The following is a 19,097-nucleotide window of genomic DNA, read 5'->3' as shown; positions in this document are numbered from 1 at the left end:
AAATACAATTAGCAATAACTGCCTTCTGCTGCAAGAAAGGCAGGGGAGAAGCTCTTCACTCTTATTTGACAAACTAGCTAATGCTCACCGGATCACAAGTCATTTCTCTTCATTTGTACAGGGAGGCAGGCTGATGTTCTGGGAAATGGAGAATGGAATCAAAGGATCAGGTTTGCAGATCCCACGGGTAATCTTCATGAGTTTAGTCTTGACCTCCCATTCATCAACTATAGGAGAAAGGGTTTGGTCTTGGTAAAAGTCTCTTTTCTTGTGAAATCTATGATCTTGTTTTGTCCATCCCATTATGGATGGACAATCACATCCACAGGGGTATCGCAGATGCTAAGTCCCACATGTGACCCTAACTGTGTTAATTATGAGCAGGTGGAAAAGAGGGGCATGGTGGCTTGCTTAATTTGTCCAAATCTGAGGCCTGAAGTGGAGTCATCTTGATAACTCTCACCAGTTCTTTTATTCCCTTATCAGGACCCAGCCCATTGAAATCCTTTTAGCTTTGAAGGCACAGCTGTTCCATTGAGTTTGCAATTTCTTGTGTCAGTGACTCCACCTATGGGCATTTACTGAGGATCAACTGTACCAAGCACTCTATTGGGCATAGGAGGTGGAAAAAAAGAAAATATTACCACCCCCGCCCTCAGAGAACTTACAGTTTATCAGGAGAGAAAGCAAAGATGTGAGAGTATCGTGGAATATATTTGCAGTAAATGTAGGAAACTAATCAGGAACCCCTCAGCAGGTTTGGAGAGTCAGCCTAAACGTGTTGCTGCAGCCCATTGCTTCCCCAGTTGCGAGCTGGTCAGAGTCCTGGCCTGTCCCTGAAATGAAACTAATAGCAGAGTGAAGGTGAATGCTTTATTATGATTCCCGAGAAGTGGGTGTATGGTATGGGGGGGGGGGGACACACAAACAATACAGAAGTGAGAGCAAGCTTCATACTGTTAATTCATCCCTATTCCTCCCCCGAGGCAGGATTGGTCCAGATTTTTCTGAGTTAGAGTTTTTTCTTAGACTCCTATTTCATACTCTCCTTGGTATGTTCTCCCTCCCTGGCCATACATTGCATGTTATGTTAATGACCCTCTGTCATCACACAGAGTTGTCAATTAATAGTAATTCCATTCATTAAGCATGAGCAGATGTGAGAACAGTGTGAGCATGACCTCTTGAATTTAAGTTGTTCTGCAAGTCCCAACCTAGAGCCTAGGGGTCTAACACAGGACACAGGATATATATGTCTGCTTGGTTTAGCATTCTTTAAGGGAATTTCCCCTTGTCTTCTTTGGCACTATTTGCAGACTTGCTTAACACAGCAACCTGGCACTATTGTTGTTAAGCAGAACAGCTTTACACAGTGATTTCCCACAATAAATGTAGTTTTCAGGGAGTGGCTAGGGAAGTGCATCTGGAGGGAGCAGAAAACTTTGGGTTGGAGGGAGTACTTCAGCTGAGTCTCAGAAGATCCCCCTAAGGGAGTCTTAGAAATGGAGGTGAGGAGAGAATGCATTCCATGACTGAGCAACAGACAGTCATGTCAAGGCAGGAACATGGGAGATGGAGAGTCTTCAAAGAGGTCTAATCACAAGGCCAGTTTTCCTATACTCTGTGATGGAGGAAGAATGGATAGCTTTGTCCAAATGAATGTGAATAATAAATTCCCTAATGTGGTTGCATGTTTAGATTTTACACTGTCTGAATTTCCGTGGAGCTGGAACTAGTTCCCATGTTTTATGTGGGAATTCAAATACAGTGTTGTAACTCTTTTGGGGTTGGTTTTTTTTTTTTTGGAGTGGGTAGGCAAGGCAGTGGGATTAAGTGACTTTTCCTATGGTCTCACAGTTTAATAATTAGTGTCTGAGACTGAATTTGAACTCAGGTCCTCCTGACTCCTGGGCTGGCGTACTATCCACTACACCACCTAGCTGCCCCTATGTTGTAACTCTTTTGAGGGACTCATTTGTACTAATGGAGACCTTGACTGTATGAGGAGGCTGGAAAACTGTAGAACGGGTTCAAGTTGTGAAGACAACACAGAGGAGCCAGTAGGGAGTCGCCAGAGTTTTACTGACTAGGAACTGACATCGTCACACCTGGGCTTGAGGAGCAACCTTTTGAGAAGCTGAGAGGTCAATGAGGAGGCTGTGGTCATAGAATGAGACAGGGGATGATGTGGGCTTTAACTTGGATTGTGGACTTATGTGTATTGAAAGGTCCTATGGATATCTACACTGTAAGAATTAGCAACTGATGAGGTTAAACAGAGAAGGTGAAGATGACTAAGTTTGGGAGTCTAGAAAGATAGGGCTGCATGGAAAAGAAACAGAACAAGGAAAGGTTTTTAAAATCTCTGCTAATATCAATTTATAACTTGTTTCATCTGCTTTTCTGAGACTGGGTTGTTTAAATTCTCTTTTTCTTGATCTTTAGGAATTTTATATTATTTTAAGAATGCCTCCATTAAGGTGTTAGCTTATTCCTTTTTTTTTTTTTTGGTTGGTTGTGAATTTTTTTCATTTTGCTTTTGATAATCTGTTTTTCTACTTTATCTTTTGATTCTTTCAAAAAATTCTCTAATTTTAATGGTTTGTGAAAGAAGGTTTTAGATTTTTTTCATAATTTCAGTTTCTGTGTTTTTGTTTTTAATTGGTTTTAGTTTTTTCTTTCTCTTTTTTGCATGCTAAATTCATGAATTTTGTTTTATTGAAGAACATGTTTAAAGATTAAAAATTTCCTCCAATACCTGTTTTGACCTCAATGCTTCCCCAGTATGGTATGTTGACACGCTATTTCTGATGATGTTTCTGATAAAAATTATCTATTGTTATTATGATTTCTTTGATTTCCAATGCTTCTCTATTTTTATTGCATTGTGATTAGAAAAGTATGTTTGATTTTTTCTGCATTTTTATGATTTAATCCTATATATAGTCAGTTTTTGTAAAGTTCCATGCATAACTGAGCATACTTCTTTCTGTTCAATAATTAGCTGTTCAGTAATTCCCAAAGATTTGTCATCTCTAACTTTTCTTAAATTCTATTCAAGTCCTTAAGAGTTCTTATTTTTTTAAATTTGTAATATTAATAGTAATAGCTAGTATTTATATGGCAGCTAGGTGGCACAGTATCTAGAGTATCTGAAATCAGTAAGAGATATTTCTCATTTCAACTTTGACCCTACCCACAGATCAACACACACACATACTTAGCTGTATGACCCTGAGCAAGTCATTTCACCATTTGCCTCAGTTTCCTTCTCTGGAAAATTACCTAGAGAAGGAAATAGCAACTCTCTCCAAGGAAAACATTGCCAAGAAAACCCTAAAAATGAATTACAAAGAATTAGACTTGACTGAAACAACTTAATAGCAAAGTATATGGTAGCGTATTGTCTCATTTATCTAGATTGAAAAGGGCTATATGAGGTCTATAATTCATCTTTAAATATAGTTATTTTCTTGTTTATGTCTTTCAATTCTTTTTACCTTTCCTCTTCTGAGATCATGACTGCTACCCGTTTTTAAAATTTCTATGCAAAAATAACATTCTCCTCTGTTTGTTATTTTGACTCTGTGTGAACCATTCTGTGTCATATGTATTTCTTTTCCAGAATATATAATTAGATTGTACTCATACCTGAGTCATACTTGTGATCAATCAGTCTGTTGTGGGCCTTAATTTTGTATCACCATGTTTGGCAACACCATAGACTCTTCCCCTATGTTCTGTTTTCCTCTTCATTACATGAATAAATTGGTCCAATTTATATTCACAGGTAAAATAATTGATTTTTATATTTTGATCCTCCACTATGATTTTCCTTCTCTTTGCTTGCCCCTCTCTCCCTGCTCCCCCCATGACAGAGAAGAGGAGAGTTAAGTAGACTGTGTACTCAGTCCTTGTGATCTGGGCTTGATGCCATTTCATTCTTAATGCCTGCTCTCAAATTTATTTATGAACTTCTTTCCTCCCTTTGAATTCTGATTCTGCCCTGTGAGGTTGGAATTTGTTTTGTCTGTGATTAATCTTCATTTTTATTTTCATCCCCTTTTCCCAAATCCATCCTGTTTCCTGGTTGAATGAAAGTATTTTACCAAATTGTGTGTGTGTGTGTGTGTGTGTGTGTGTGTGTGTGTGTGTGTGTACATACATACCACACAGGGGAGGGTTTCAGGAAAAGAGATGATATAAACATGGCTAATGTAGAAATATATTTGTATGGCTTCATCTATCTGATGAATAGGTTTTTTTTTCAGTAGTTGGGGGTTGGAGGGAGGAAGAAGAGAGTTTGGAACTAAAACCAAAATAAAATTTAACAGAAGATGAATTTTGTGTATATTTGACATCTGGTCCTCTGACTGGACAGGTTGTGTCAGCAATGTAGGTCTGATGTGAGGCTAGGGTTGGAAATAGAGATCTGGGAATCACATAAAGAAAAAAAGAAATGGACTCGAGACATCAACAGCCCACCTGGATAATCTCAAGAGAAAGTGTGGCCCGAGTTGGGAAGAAAGCCAGCATCAGTGTCAGGAAACCCTGATCCTAGGAATAGTCATGTGAAACCATCCCTCATTGGTCACATCTAGACATGCCTGGCTCACTCTGCATTTTCCGTTCATTGTCTTTCTTGCTTCAATAAGGTTGGGAGAGTAATTCATCTTGAATCTTCCCAAACCCTGGTTTATCATCTCAATATTCTTCAGAGCTCTGAAGTCCTTCCAAGTTGTTTTTAATTTTAATTTTTCTCCTGGTTATAGTACAATACTTATCACATAGTGGATACTAAGTCCTGGTTGATCAACTGATTCTTAGAGGGTCAGGGTGTTGTCCAGTTGAACCAGTTCATGAGGTGCAGAGATGAGGCTGAAAAGTTGGAGAATTTAGAATACCAAAGAACTGTTGGCAGTCTGGAGAACTTTGGAGTAGACCAGGAATGTGACAGGTTCAGGCCTAGGCCTGAATAGAATATCTCAAGATTGGTGGAGGCAGAGAGAGCTTAGAAAGGTAGCATAATTTCACTTAGATGCTAATGAAGTATAATAGCAGTAGCAAAAAAAGTCTCTGGTCTTAAGGAACTCTAAAAAGTAAGACTAAAACAGGACAGCTTTCAAACCAATATGACATATGTGAACTGACATTTTGTCATTTCACATACAGTCCATTTTATTCTTTGCAAAAACATTTAGTTGTCATGTGTGTCAGAATAACAAAAAAATAAAAATTGAGTGTTAAAAAATGTGTATCCCTAAAACTTGGAATCTGTCAGACTAGGTGAATGGTGGGGCCACAGAGAGAAAGGGAGATAAAAGGACAGACAGTATGCTTCCCCACCTACACACATAGACAAAAAGAAATCACCATGTCAATTTGTGACTATGTTCCTTTGGGAAAATGCCTTCCCTTTGCAGACCATCATCTGAGAAGCCTCCTTATGGGGTTCACGGTTCTTGAGTAAATCCCATTGAAAACATGAGCCCTGGACAGTTGCTCAGTGAAGTCTGCAAGGGGCTGGGAAGTTTTCAGGAAAGAGTATTCTAGCTGGAGGGATGGAGGGACTAGTGTGTGGGCAGGTTACTTATCTTCAGTAAGAAAATTTAGACATGATTCCACTGTGAATAGAGATGGTGTTTTAGGATGGTCCTAGATTTCAAGCTAGAGAGGACCAGGGGCCATATAATTGTGAAGGTTCTTAGCCTGTGCTCCATGTTTTTTGTCCTCTACGTTTTCTTTTGTGCATTGAAAACTGGGATTCTGAGAAGGGGCCCATACCATAGTTCCACTAGACTGATTGGAAAGACTTGACAAGAATTGATGGATTTGGTGACTCCATTAGTCAGTAAACATATTCAGTACCCAAGTACTAGGGGCAGGGCAGTGCAAAGAACATCCCTGGCTCTAAAGAAATATATTTTATAATGGAGGAAACAGGTCATTATTGCAGATGTAGAAAAGATACAAAGTAGATGGTAATAGTAAAGCAAGGGAAGGACGTGAAGATGGGTCTTGAGCCAAGCCAGGGAAGCCATGAGGTAGAGGTGGAGGTGAAGGGGGAGAATGTTCCTGGCCTGGGTCATAGCCAGGGAAAAGGCCTGACTCTAAGAGATGGTATGTCTGTTGTATTTGAGAAACTGCTCTCAGACCAGAGTACATGGAAGGAGTCATTTCAGAAGCCAAGATCAGAGCTACTTTGTGAAGAGATTTGGTGGCAAAGAGAGGAAGTTGGTTTTGATTCTGTTGTTCGACAAGGCCCTTGGGCCTCCTTGAATGAGAGGGGCAGTGATATGGTCACATCTGCTCTGGATTATATTGGTAGCTGAGAATGGACTTCATTGGAGGAAGGTAACCAGCTAGAAGCTGTTATGGAGGCAAGAGTGGGGCACAAGTGCTGTCAGTGGTGGGAGGACTTATATGAGATGGAGAGGTGATGGTCCAGGGAGGGAACCACTCCTAGGCCCCAGTTGGAATGCTGGGGGAAGTAGGATGCAGGGCTGTCCATGGCTAATTTACAACAGAGTTTTCCAAAAGATTGAGATTGTAACCAACTCAGTTTTGGTTTGGCTGGTCTCCCCACAGATGGGCGATCTCATGTCAAAGGCCAAGAAAACCAGGGAGTCGAAGGGGCCCCTCTGGAATGAAAGGTATGAATGTCCAAGCAAACATTTCTAGACTGACCGCTCAACTTGTAGCGCCCAAGGGACCTTAAGGGTCTTCTCATCCTACTTTCCTCCTCCACATCTATAAGAATCCTTTCTCCAGCAGGAGCAACTGGTCATCTGGCTTCTGCTTATATATCTCCAGGAACAGGGAGCAAACTTTCTGACCATGTGACTCATTGTGACGTTGTAATGAAATCCCATCTGTAGCTTGGCCTCATTCTACCCTCTGTGGTCAAGGATAAATCTAAGGCCTGTCCCATATTGTGGCCCACAAATACTAGACCCTGGGGGCACCATATTCCCCTTGGACATTAGGTGAAAGCTCCCCAGATTCTTTAAATGATCATTATATGTTGTGCTTTCAAGTACCCTTTGTCTCCCTGCTCTCTTTGGAATGGGTTCTGATTTATGTTTCTGTCTAAAATGTGCCCCCTCCCCAGAGCTGAACCCCTACCTTTGGAAGAAGCTTGGGCCTGGCTTCAATGGCCTACAGGCTTGTCTGGGGCATCTGAGCAAGTCTCATCATCTCCCCACCTTTGCCTTAATTTCTTCATTTGTAAAATAAGAGCCTTTGAATGGATGATCTCTAGGACTCCTGCCCCCATTCCAACGCTAAGCCCATGACAGTCTCATGATGTATGTGTGTGGGGCATTGAGAATGGAGGTATGTTTATAGTGTGCATATGTGAATATAGTATGTATTGTGTGGCACGTTGTTTTCAAGTATAGTGTGAATAAAGGGGGTATTTGTGTGTTTATGAGAAGATACATAGTGAATCCCTGTGTCTCAAAGCCTTGGTTTACTCATCCCAGGGAGAAGACAACAGATTGGGGAGCCTCTCTGGACCCCATCCCTGCTCTTTGTCTGAGCCAGACCAGGAGGTGGTCCCCAGATGTGCCAGGGCCTAGCTGCCTACTTCTGCTGCAGGGCTCCCCCATGAACCGCCTGGCTGGACAGGAGGGGAGCCCAGTGGGCATGTTAGGGAAAGGTCTGCCTGGGATTCTGAAGAAGAGGAGCTTGTCTGAGGGAACCCTCCCTGGCACTCCAGGCCTCCCTCCCCAAATCTCCAAAGCTGTTCTCCCTGGCCATCTGAAGCCAGCAGCAGATGCCTTCCAGGCCACATCCTTGTTGACAGGTGCCAACTTCCATAGTGAAACAAAATTCCATTCTGCTGCCACAGCCAAGACCTTGGACTTTGTCTGTCCAGACCATGAGATGCTCCCAGATGGTTATGACAGTGTCCAGCCCCCAAGTTCAGGTCATGTAACCACTGTCATTCAGTCCAACTGCCCTGAACCCTTAATCTCCCATCGGCCAGGTCAAAAGCCTGAACCCCCAACCCAGTTGATCCCAGGATCTCAAAAGATATGCCCAATGTCCTTGCAGCAGCAGCTTCAGAAAATGCCGACAGGCTTCATGGCAGCCCCTGGGGGCTGCTGGAATGGCACCACTCAGAGAATCTCCCAGGGATCCCAGGCTCAGAGCCACTCTTTCAGTTCCTTCTACCCTTGCTATTCATTGTCTGTCTACCGCTACTGTAGCAGCGTCACCCAGACCTACAAAGGAACCACGTCTAATGAGGGCCAGCCACTGCCTTCATCCATGGCTGTGGCCCCTGTCTGCCATGTGCCCACCAACTGCTTGAATTCTGGGCACCCCCAGAGGAGCAGCTTTGGCCAGTCACTTCTGCCTGGGCAGGTACTCAGCTTCTGCACCTCTCAGGGACCCCTTCCATGCTGCTTGCCACCTTGTGCATCTGGCCAGGCCCTGCCACAGGGTTCCTATCCTTGCCCACTTCGCACAGACTTGTTTCCAGGAGTGAACTGCACATGTGGTGAGTTCTTTAAGGGCCCCAGATGGGGCTGAGGGCTGGCGAGGGTTCAAGAAGCTCAGAAAGGAGAGGGACTCAATGCAGCTATGCCTGTGGCCAGAGGGTTTGTGAAGGGTGTTGTTCCTGGAGAACAACCATATGCTTCTGTCCCAAAGCCATCAGCCAGGGTTGGGTGGATAAGGTGAGGAGCTTTGAAAGGGAGCATTCTCCCCACCCTGCTCTGGATGATAATGGGACCATGGCTGTCTTGGCTCTGGGCCTAGAGGCAGAAAGATGTGGCCTTACATCCCACCTCTGAGTGACCCTGGACAAGTCAACTTTGCTGCCCCTTCTTCCTTATCTGTAAAATGGAGATTCCAATAGTCTCCTAGAGAGAGTGCAAGGAACTAAAGAAGATAATGACATGCATGTAAAGTGATTGATGCATTAGTGTTGACTGCCATGGACCTTGTTATTATAGGTGGCCAATCTTCCCCTGGGACAGTTTCAAAACCAGGAAGATTTACTGTGAGCTAAGCCTCTTCTTCCTAAGGGTTGTGAAGGGGACCTAAATGAACCCCAGCATGGCTCCTCCATGTTTCAGCCTTCTGTTTAGAGCCACCTGTGAAACAAGGGTGGTGCCAACCTCTGGTCAGCATCTGGTTTCCTTGACTTTGGGAGTTATTCTCTAAGCTCCTTGGTTTGTTGGTTTTCCCTGGACCTTGGCCCTGTTCTCTTTTCTGCCTTTTTTATTTTTAGGTTTTTGCAAGGCAATGGGGTTAAATGACTTGCCCAAGACCACACAGCTAGGTAATAAGTATCTGAGGCTGGATTTGAACTCAGGTACTCCTGACTCCAGGGCCAGTGCTCTATCTACTGCACCACCTAGCCGCCCCATACCCTTTTCTGCCTTTTTAAAAATACTTCAATAGCATTGTTTTCTTTGACATCTTGGTGGCTCTCCCCTTTCCCCAGCACCTCTCATCCCCCACACCCCAATGAAAGAAAGAACAAGCCTATCTGGCCAGACTAGATGTTCCCCTCCCACATCTGCAAGGTTTCTGAGCTCTCTGGGTCAGGAGCTAGGGACAGCATCCTTCATGAGGCCCCCCCCCTTTCAGTAATGCTGTTAACTTGACCATGTTTCCCTGAGGCCACTGTCCCTTTTGTCTTTTCTTATGGCACAACAGAGAACTCTTACTATGATTGCTACACCACTTGGTCAGCCATTCCCTATTAGTGGGCACCCCTCAGTTTCTGCTTCTTTGCCACCACAAAAACACCAGATATACTCTTAAAAACCAGTCATTAGCTTTCTGGTAGCCACTGTCTTCTTAGCAATTCTCACTCATGGTTCTCCTTTGGCTTTGGGACAGACATCAAGGGAACCTGAACCCAGGGTGGTGAGTGAGTGTGACCTGGGTCTTGATGGTCCTGAGTCATGATGGCATGGGGCAGGAACTCATTCCCTGCTACAAGGCCCTATTCTTCATGAAGCACAGATGATGCCCTATCAACAACCACTGCATAGCGTGCAATCCAGGACATTGCAAAACTTTGTGGAAAGTCATGAGCTGGATGAGGAAACTTGGTGGAAAGCAATGTTAGGGTGGGAGGTGTGTCAACCTGTGTGGTCAGGCTGAAAGGATTGAGAGTAAGGCTTTCCTCCCTCCACTAGGCCTCCAGAGAGGCATCATGCTGATGGGGAGGTGGATAAACATCAGTTGGAAAGCCTACTGCTTCTCCATTTTCATTTATCTATCCCTTCTCTCTCTTTGTCTTTATCTCTTTGTCTCTTTTCTCCTCTCCCTTCTTCTCTTCTTACTCTCTGTCCTTTGTTTCTTTGACAGTTTCTGGCACTCTGTTCCTGTTTCTCTGAGTCTGTCTGTTGCCTCAATTCTTTAAATTTTCCCTTGCTGAGTAAATTTGAAGGTAGAGGAATGTCCCTGATCCTGGGCCTGATTCTAGCCATCTAGAACTAGTGGATAAAGTACAAATAATGGGAACCTTGGGAAACAATGACCATAGCCAGTAAGTTCCATGATGGTAAATACCAGTTAGTCAGGCAGGAGGACAGATTATGGTCAATCTCATAGCCATTGGCTCCAAAGCGTTGGGAAACTTTCAAAAATTCTGATCATGCTGCTGTGTTTGAGTTCAATGAAGGAAAAAAAGGAAGGGGGGCACTTGAAGAGTCTTGATGTGGCTATGAAAGCATTGCCCATCTCTTGGATAGATGATTCAATGCTGTTCATATGGATATTACAAAGGATTTGCCTTCCACAACTCTGTGACAGTAGCATTACTGTTGTTGTGGCTATTTTCACCCTGATTTTTTCAGAGGCACTCACTGAGGCTCATTGTCCATGGTCACACAGCAAGTATATATAAAACGTGGAATTTGGAACCAGGTTTCCTGATTCCCAAATTCCTGAGTCCCATTTTTTCAATGGATCAAACTACTTTAGCTACTCTTCGGCTTTTGTTATCACTATCAGTGATTCTCAAACTACTAGAAAAATAAGAACATTAAAGCCCCAAATATGAAAAGAAATGATAAGCAAGTTCCTGGCTGTTCTTGATCATTTTAAGGCTGGACTATGACAGTCTTGGAAGAACTACAGAATTGACTACTGAACTCTTCCCCATTGTCTTTGAGGCATCATGAAGGATGGAATAGTTGTCACCAGACTGAAACCAATATCATCATCTCATTCATCAGAAAAGAATGAAGATGGACTCTCTACTTAGTTGGGCCTTGTGTCAACTCCTAGCATCCTTCTATGATAGATCATTTAAAAAAAAAGTTTTTGAGCATTAGAAAGAGGCCATTCTTGGTCACCACACTTCCTTGTTTTAATAGTATTACTTTAACTAAGGTATTATTGACAGAGTGCTATAGGCAATGTATTATGACATTCTTAGAAGAGAAGCCCATACAGGAATTTTATGGTATCTTTGTAGACAAGATGGAGAGATATGGACTGGATAAGCAGTATAGTTAAATGAAACTAGAACTCAATGAATAAACGATGCCCAAAGAGCCTTTTCTGAGTGGACTTTGATATAAGCCATTTCTAGCAAAGTATCTCAGGAATCTGCTGCTGGCTTTGACTAATGAAGATTAAGGCATGTTTATCAGCTCCATACGTTGAATGATATAATCAAAACTCAAAATGTTTTAATGGTCTGTAACAATGTGCTGATAGTAACCAGATGAAATTCAGTAAATTTATGCCCTTGGGTTCAAAACAAATTGTATATGTATATGCCCAGGAAGCAGCTTTTAAAAACCCTGGATGATCACAGGTGGACACAGATAGATCAGCTGCTGAGCATGAGTCAGCAAGGTGACTCAGTTAAGTATCGGATAAGTGAGGGTCTCCTTGTTCTCTGTCCTCCAAGATCTGTTTCTAGATGATACTAATGGGGTTGAGAGTTTTTCCAAGCAAGAAGGAGGAAGGAGATCTCAAGGTGGTCTCCAAGGGCCCTACCTTCCCAGTGGTGGGATTCTGTGGTTTTGTGGTAGATTACTACTCCCTTTGGGGACAGTTCAAATCATTTGGGATACTGGTAACAGCATCTTGGGACACCTTCTTAGACTCTGGAATTACTTTGCAGGGTGAATGTTGTACTCCAGAGATAGGTCTTGTTTGCTGCCCATGTTAGACTTACCTGGAAAAGCCACAGTTCTTTCTGGACAGGACTAAGGCTGATGAAGGCAGTGTTAACATCTTGGTGATCTTGACGTGTTTAGTGAAGTCCACCATCGGGTCTTGAGGCGGCCTGTACCGGCTCCTCCCTGGGATGATGGTGGCTGAACCCAAAGCCTGAGGACCTATGCCTCAGCTACTGGCTGACTTGAGGACCTGCCTCTCCTCAGGTCCCTCATCTGTATATTGAGGGGGCTGGGACAAAATCACTTGTGGGGTCCCTTCTCATTTGATTCTATAGGCGATGCTCATACTGAGCTTTGCTCCCAGGGAGGAAAACAGACTCAACTCCCCCCCCTTTATTCCAGCAGAATTTAGCTAACAGGAGTCCTTAACTGACAGTTACAGAATCTCAGGGCCTGCTGCCTGGCTGCCTCCAGGCCCTACATCAAAGAGGTGGGCAGGTAGAACCTTCTCAGGTGCTTACTTGGACCCCTGCTGGGGAGATGACAGATCCCCTGTAGACCCAGAGTTGGGGTGCAAAAGTAATGTCTGTGCCACCTAAAACAGCATGCCTCAGAGTAGGCTCTGAGGGGCTCCAGAAAGAAAAAGCTGTTCAGAATACTAAACTGTTTCCATAGCTATGACCTATAAAGCCATCTCATTTTTGTGAGTATAAAGGACTCTTGAGAAATGAGTTTAAAAGGTACCAGGATAGAGCAATCAGTCAGTCAGTCAACATTAAGGGCACTGCTCCCTTCCAGGTTTTGGCTGCATCTCATAAGATGACAGTAAGTAGGAATAAAGGTCAAGTCCTTCCCCTTGGTTCAGATTCATCTACTGGACAAGACAGGGAGGTCTGATTAGTTTGTTTGGTCTGAAGGCTCTAGATAAGCTATTGGTATGAGGTAGTGATTGTCCAGGAGATGAAGGCATTAGGCCCTGGACAGAGTATCTCAGGAAGGCAGATTCATGTTGAACTGACTTACATTAGACAGCTGATATGGTGGTACATTAGACAGCAACAATGCTGAGGAGGGCAAGCGAGATGATAAAGGAACTTGAGTCTGGGCTGCATGACCCCCTGTCAAAAAAACAGAAGTCATGAGAAGAGTGTGAAAACTGTCTTCAACCACCAGAACGGCCGCGATCTAGACAAAAGATTGAATTTGTTCAATTTGTCCTGAGAAGGGGGCAGGATCAAGAGCTGTGGGGATGAGAAGCCAAGGGGCACATTGAGACTCCCTGACAATGCAAATTTATTATCAGTGAAGCACAGGCTGGCTCACCCTTGTCATGGGTCCCATGTTGTGGTGGGCATCTTTTTTTATAGTGGCTGGACTACATGGCTCTTTTTAGCTTGGGAATTTTATGGTTCTGACAATTGAAGGAATGTTCCTTGAACATGGATAGGACAAGCCAATGTAATAAATGTGTCAGTATTCCCTACATTCAAGCTCAGGACAGTATGGATTAAAACATCAAGTATCTCATTTACAGATGAAGTAGCAGCAGAGGAGGTGGAAGTGCCTTCCCCAGGATCACTCACCTTATAAGTGGCAGAAGCAGAATTTGACCCCCAGTCTTCCTAATGCCAAGGCCACAACTCCATCCAAGAGATCATACAGTCTCTCGTGCACGTGGTTGATCAGAGATAGAAAAAGAGTTAGAGAAGCAAGAAGACTTTCTTTCTCTTCTTCTGATACTTCCTGTCAGTGTCCAAATCCTGTTCCTTCACCACATCTCTCCAATATGCTCCTCCTCCTCCCCTCACAGGTCTTCCTCTGGTGTAGAACCTCATCACCTCATGACTCCATTTTATCCAACATTCACCCACTGAAGTGATTTTCCAGTCATGTCACTCCTCTACTTAATCCATGCCAGTGACTCTCTATTCTACTGAGCTTCCTCAACTCCCTTCAAATTTCAGCTCAAAGCTTCTGATACTTTTTTAAACAACATCTCAGTGATGCTCCCTTGCCAACCAAGAGTTTCAGTAACAATGAAGCATATTTAAGTAGAACAAATTAATCCAGTCACCACATCTGACAGTGAACTTCTTGTCCCACACCCATCATCTGCTACCCCCCCACATCTAGTTAGGTTTCCCCAACTGTAAAAGGTGGCTAACAATAGAAGCAAATGAGATCATAATTGTAAAAAAAAACCACTTCACACAGGGAGTGCCTGGCAAAGAATAAGAACTTGTCTGATACCTAGTGGGTTTCCATTCCCCAAGAGACCAGAGGCAAGTTTGACCTCCAGATAGTATTTATCAGACCAACTCCCCCTCCTCCCTGTAATATTGTCTAACTTCTATAGGTTTAGACCTTTGGACTTGAGCTGTTCCCTCATTAACAGTGACAATGATAATTGACCATGCCTGTGGGAGAAAAAAATTCAGTGTGAAAAAATCATGTCTGTGACCCCATCAGGAAAGGAATCACTTTCCCCCTGGGCATGGTCCATACAGTGAAGGGAAAATGACACTGTGGTCTCAGAAGGTGGGAGGAGCAAACTGGGGCAGGGGAACAGAAGATAGCCTTTTGCTCTGGGCCTCTCATATCTCACATTTTGTTTTCTTGTTTTTTTCCCCCCTTCAGCTCCCTGGCAAGAATCTTTTCAGAACGGACATTGAAAATACTCCACAGTCTGTCTACAGAAACAGAGGAGACGTCATATAGGGGCTGGGGGCTGGGGGTGGGGCAGTGGGGTGTTTGTTTTGTCTTTGAACTACTCAGTGAGTTTTTCAATTTATGTCAGTCTTATTTTAAATAGAGAAAGTTTTAGTCCAAGAATTTCACCCATTAAGCTGTAGGCCATTTTCTTGAACATTTTTCAAAGCCAAGTTCATTTCCATAGACCTTTTCTGCTGAGCTTGATCAGGCCTTTCTTTTGTGGGCCCCTCTGGCTAAAAGACAGGGGCCAGGCCTTCATCTTTGTAGACGTTCTTTGTCATATAAAAGCCTTCTGGTTTCTAGTCTGTTGGACAAGAGAAGAGTGAATTTGCTCTGTTGGGACTCTTGGGTCTCCTCCCCATTCTTGGTTTATTTCCCTTCAGAATCAAAGAGGGGTTTGCTTTTTTGTTTTCAGAACAAATGCCAAAAATCTTCACATTTGTTTTCCATCAAAGTCATCAAAACTTTTATGTTTCTTAGTTGACTGGATCACCAAACAGATAAGTTTGTATTCACCACCCCTGGCCTTGCCTGTTTTCTTTGATTATAAAACCATCTTGGACTTTGTACTTGTGATATTCAGTGTGATTATATAGATTTTGATTTGTGTGTTTTCAATATTTCCTGGAGCAGAGATTTATTTTTGTAACTTTGTAGGTTTGAAGCATTTCTAACTGCTCTCATTATACTGAAGGTGAATTTGCCCTATCTTTTCCAGAGCAAATTGACTCAATATGCTGTTTCCCAATCATTGATTATGGGCCCTTTGATGACATTTATAACAAATACTAGAGAAAAACCAGAGAGAAAAGACTTAGTGAGGACAGGGGAAGGCATTTCCAAAACATTACCCCTCTCTGGGACCATGTTTATCTGTTGAATGCCATTTGGTGCTTCAGAGACCTCTTTTTATAAAGATGGCAGAACCTAAAAGCCTTGTAATAACCTGTGTGACCATGGAGCCCTCAGAGAGCCTGCTTGGCCATTCTCATTTCCTCATAATGGAATAAATAGGATCATTTGATCCAGCATTCCTGTCCTTTTACTTGTTAATTTTTCTTTTTCCTCACCCTAACCCTGTGCTTTCATAGTGGGGATAGTAAGAGTTTGTCCTTTTTTTTCCCCTTTGCCTCACCCCAACCCTTTGCTTTCATTGCAGGATAGTAGAAGCCTGCCTTTTTATTTTTCCCTTTGCCTTACTCTGACCCTGTGCTTTCATAACAGGATAGCAGGAAGCTGTCCTTTATATTTCTCCTTTGCCTCACCCTGACCCTGTGCTTTCCTAGTAGGATAGTAAGAGCCTGTCCTTTCTTTATTCCCCCTTTGCCTGAACCTGACTGCATATAGCAGGAAACCTGTCCTTTTCTTCCTTTGCTTCAACTTGGCCGCATGCTTTCAGAGCTTCCAAATGCCTCTTCATACCGTATTTTAGCAACTGGTATCATAGGAGGAAAGTACTCCTGAGAGCTGATAAGGAAGAAGAGTCTATTTAGAAAACCTGGTACCTCCTCCCCAGCTTCTGTTCCCAACAAATTCACATCTAGAGGGGAAACCTTGCATTCTAACAAACAACACTGATGGAAATAAATACAGAATCATAATGAAACATTTAAAGCAGGGTCAGGATAATTAATCATTAAATAGCCACCTAGCAAAACCCAGGCAATAAGCCAGTCAGGGAAACAAGGACAAAATGCTTTTATAAGCTGACCTCTTAAGAGGTAATAGAAAATTCTTTTTCCCTAATGTTTTACAAAATCGACTTCATTTCCCAATGGCTGTTGTATTAAGATTTATCAGGCCTCTGATTTGTAAAACCTCTGCAGCCAGAGAAAGGAGCCAGCCTAAGCAGCCCTTCCCACCATTGCAACTGGTTCATGGTGATCTCAACCATCTAAGTCCCATGAATTGTTCTGGCTTTCATTTGATTAATATAAAGACATAGAGGTCACAGATCAGTGTAATTGAGAATCCAAAGTCCCCTGATTTTAGATTATTTCCCCCCTTCAGAGTAAAAAGAGGGTTTTGCTTTTTATAACAGACAAGAGTCCCAGGTTTTCATAGTCTCATCTCCTTTGGGTTTTTTTTTTGCCTTATTCATATGCACAGTGGGTCAGTGAGAGCCCTGCTATCCCTTGAGAAATAAAGAGTCCAAGTTAAGTGCTTGATGTCTATTCTCTTCCCCACCCACTTCATGTTTCTCGTTCTACAGAGTGAAAACGAAATTAAGTTTTGCTGAAAAGTGTAAACAGGAGAAAATGCCCATTGGGAAACATTTACTTTAGAATCCAGGGAGAAAAAACAATAAACTGGAGAAAACTTGTGATCTCTGTCTAAGATTGTGTGTGTGATTTCTAGGTCTTTGGAAGGCAATACCTTACCTGCCTGCTGGCCTACTGGCTTTCTTTCCTTCCTCCTCACCTTTCTTCATTCTCTCCTCCCCTTCCCTTTTTTTCCCTCCCTCTTCTCTTTCTCCTCCTCTTCCTCTGTGCCCTTCAACTCCCTGGCACTGCCCTCACCAGCCTCAGTCCCACTGCTCCTTTTTCACCTAGGTAACTGTCCCCTCCATGCCCCCCCCCCCCTTCTCTCTCTCTAGGAGAACATAAAACAGGAGCAGGATCTTAGATTTAGTGGTAGAAGGGACTTGAGTCTATGGATTTGATTCCCTCTTTCTTCAGAGAAGAAAATAGAGGTCCAGAAAGGTTTCTAGCCTGCCCCAAGGTTCTGAAGGGTGAGCTGGTGCTATGATTCCATAATATTTCACTGATTGTCCTATTTTCTATAGGGACAATTACAACTCAGAAATCTATTAATATTTCATTTATTGTTTTGATTGTCTGTTCTTAAAATATTGGAGAAAAGGTTATGCCTTTGAAACTGTTGTGTACCCATTTTCTTTTCTTTAGAGAACCATTGACAATCCAGCTTTGCTTCTTTAACTAATAAAGGTCTGAGGCGAGACCTTCCTGAGTCCAGGTCTATCCCCCTTGTGGTCCTTCCCTCCCCCATCCTCTCTGCCCACCCTGGTTCCAGAGACAACATCACTTCCCATCATGGTTTCTGCTTCTTTTGCTTGGGAATTGAACAGATGCTTCCTTTCCTTTCCTCTCTCATCTTTTCCCCCCATTTTCACATGGCCTCTCTCACTCTCAAAGCTTTATCCACCTCAATGGGTTGACTCCCAAATATTTTATCTCTAAGCTCTTCTAACTCCCTTTGCTCCGGAGGCACATTCCACCCAACCTATCCCAAACTAATTCATCCACCCTTCTCAATCCACCCTTCTCACCCTTCTCAATAGGGTCCCTCCACTATATTTCCCAAGTATAGGGGGCTCATCCTCCTATATCACCCCAGCCCCTATCCAAGTTCCTTTGGTCTCTGCCCTCAAGGAGCCTCCATTAAAAAGACCATACATAGAGGGAAGCTGGAAAGTAGAAGAGGCTTGAAGGGAGAAACAACATAAAAGGTGGAGGGTCACCTGTTGGAACCAGGAGTCTGATGGGGAAGGGGGTGGGGAGACAGCCCTGCCTGGCAGAGAGGATTGATTGAGAAACCTATGACTTCAGCTCCTGATGGAATGGGTAAATCACTTTAACCTCTTTACTTCAGTTTCTTGAACTTAAAATGTGGATAGTAATAGTACCTCCCTCCCAGAGTTAGCATTAAGATCAGATGAGACCGTTGTTGTAAAGCACAGGTCCTGGCACATCGTAGGTGCTCATAAATGCTTTTTCTGTTTGGTATGATCTTGACATATATGCAGTCGATGTCCTATTGCTTGCCTTCTCAGGCTGGAGGGAAGGAGAGAGTCTGGAACTAAAAACTTTAAAATGAATGTTAAAAATGTTTATATATATTTGGGAAAGGATTTCACAAAATGAAAATAAATAGATTTAGTCTGTTCCTCCCATGACCAGCACCAAAACCCCCCATCATCATTTTCCCCCTGATCCAAAGTGTTCAGTACCTCCTAGTTATTGGAAATTAAATACAAACTCTTGAGCATGCCATTCAAGGCTCATTCACCTTCCCACTATGCCCCTTGAAAGGGGCCTGAACTGTTGGCTGTCCCTACTATGTTAGTCATTCTGGGTGACTAATGAACACTCAGCTCATCCCCCCTCTCCTGAAATGCAATAGAACAGACCTTTATTAATGCCTCTCACATGCTAGACGTTGGGAGACAAAGCCAAAAGAGCACGAATTTATCTGCTACTAGAGGGATATATTGCATAAAAATTCAAGCAAATACAAGGTAATTTTCAATTTGGAAAGAGCAAT

At 43.1% G+C, this 19,097-nt stretch overlaps 1 protein-coding gene across 5 annotated transcripts in view; it reads left to right on the top strand.

Annotated features, from left to right (window-relative positions):
• Window positions 1-17,139, top strand: part of TEX15 (testis expressed 15, meiosis and synapsis associated) — a 41,067-nt gene extending 23,928 nt beyond the window's left edge. For 2 of the 5 annotated variants that reach the window (XM_074228276.1, XM_074228274.1), the window contains 3 exons: window positions 6,589-6,653; window positions 7,485-8,506; window positions 14,739-14,828. In XM_074228276.1, coding sequence (XP_074084377.1) covers window positions 6,589-6,653; window positions 7,485-8,506; window positions 14,739-14,773 — 1,122 coding nt within the window. In that variant the 3' untranslated portion in view covers window positions 14,774-14,828. Of the gene's footprint in view, window positions 1-121; window positions 171-6,588; window positions 6,654-7,484; window positions 8,507-14,738 lie in introns of those variants that run through there. The other 3 variants (XM_074228277.1, XM_074228278.1, XM_074228279.1) reach the window with 3 other exon arrangements.
• Window positions 17,140-19,097: the final 1,958 nt, after the last annotated feature.

The sequence above is a fragment of the Macrotis lagotis genome, chromosome 3 (assembly GCF_037893015.1).
Source record: "Macrotis lagotis isolate mMagLag1 chromosome 3, bilby.v1.9.chrom.fasta, whole genome shotgun sequence".
Classification (NCBI taxonomy): domain Eukaryota; kingdom Metazoa; phylum Chordata; class Mammalia; order Peramelemorphia; family Peramelidae; genus Macrotis; species Macrotis lagotis.
The sequence above is the reverse complement of the archived record's forward strand: the minus strand, read 5'-3'. Positions and strand labels throughout refer to the sequence as shown.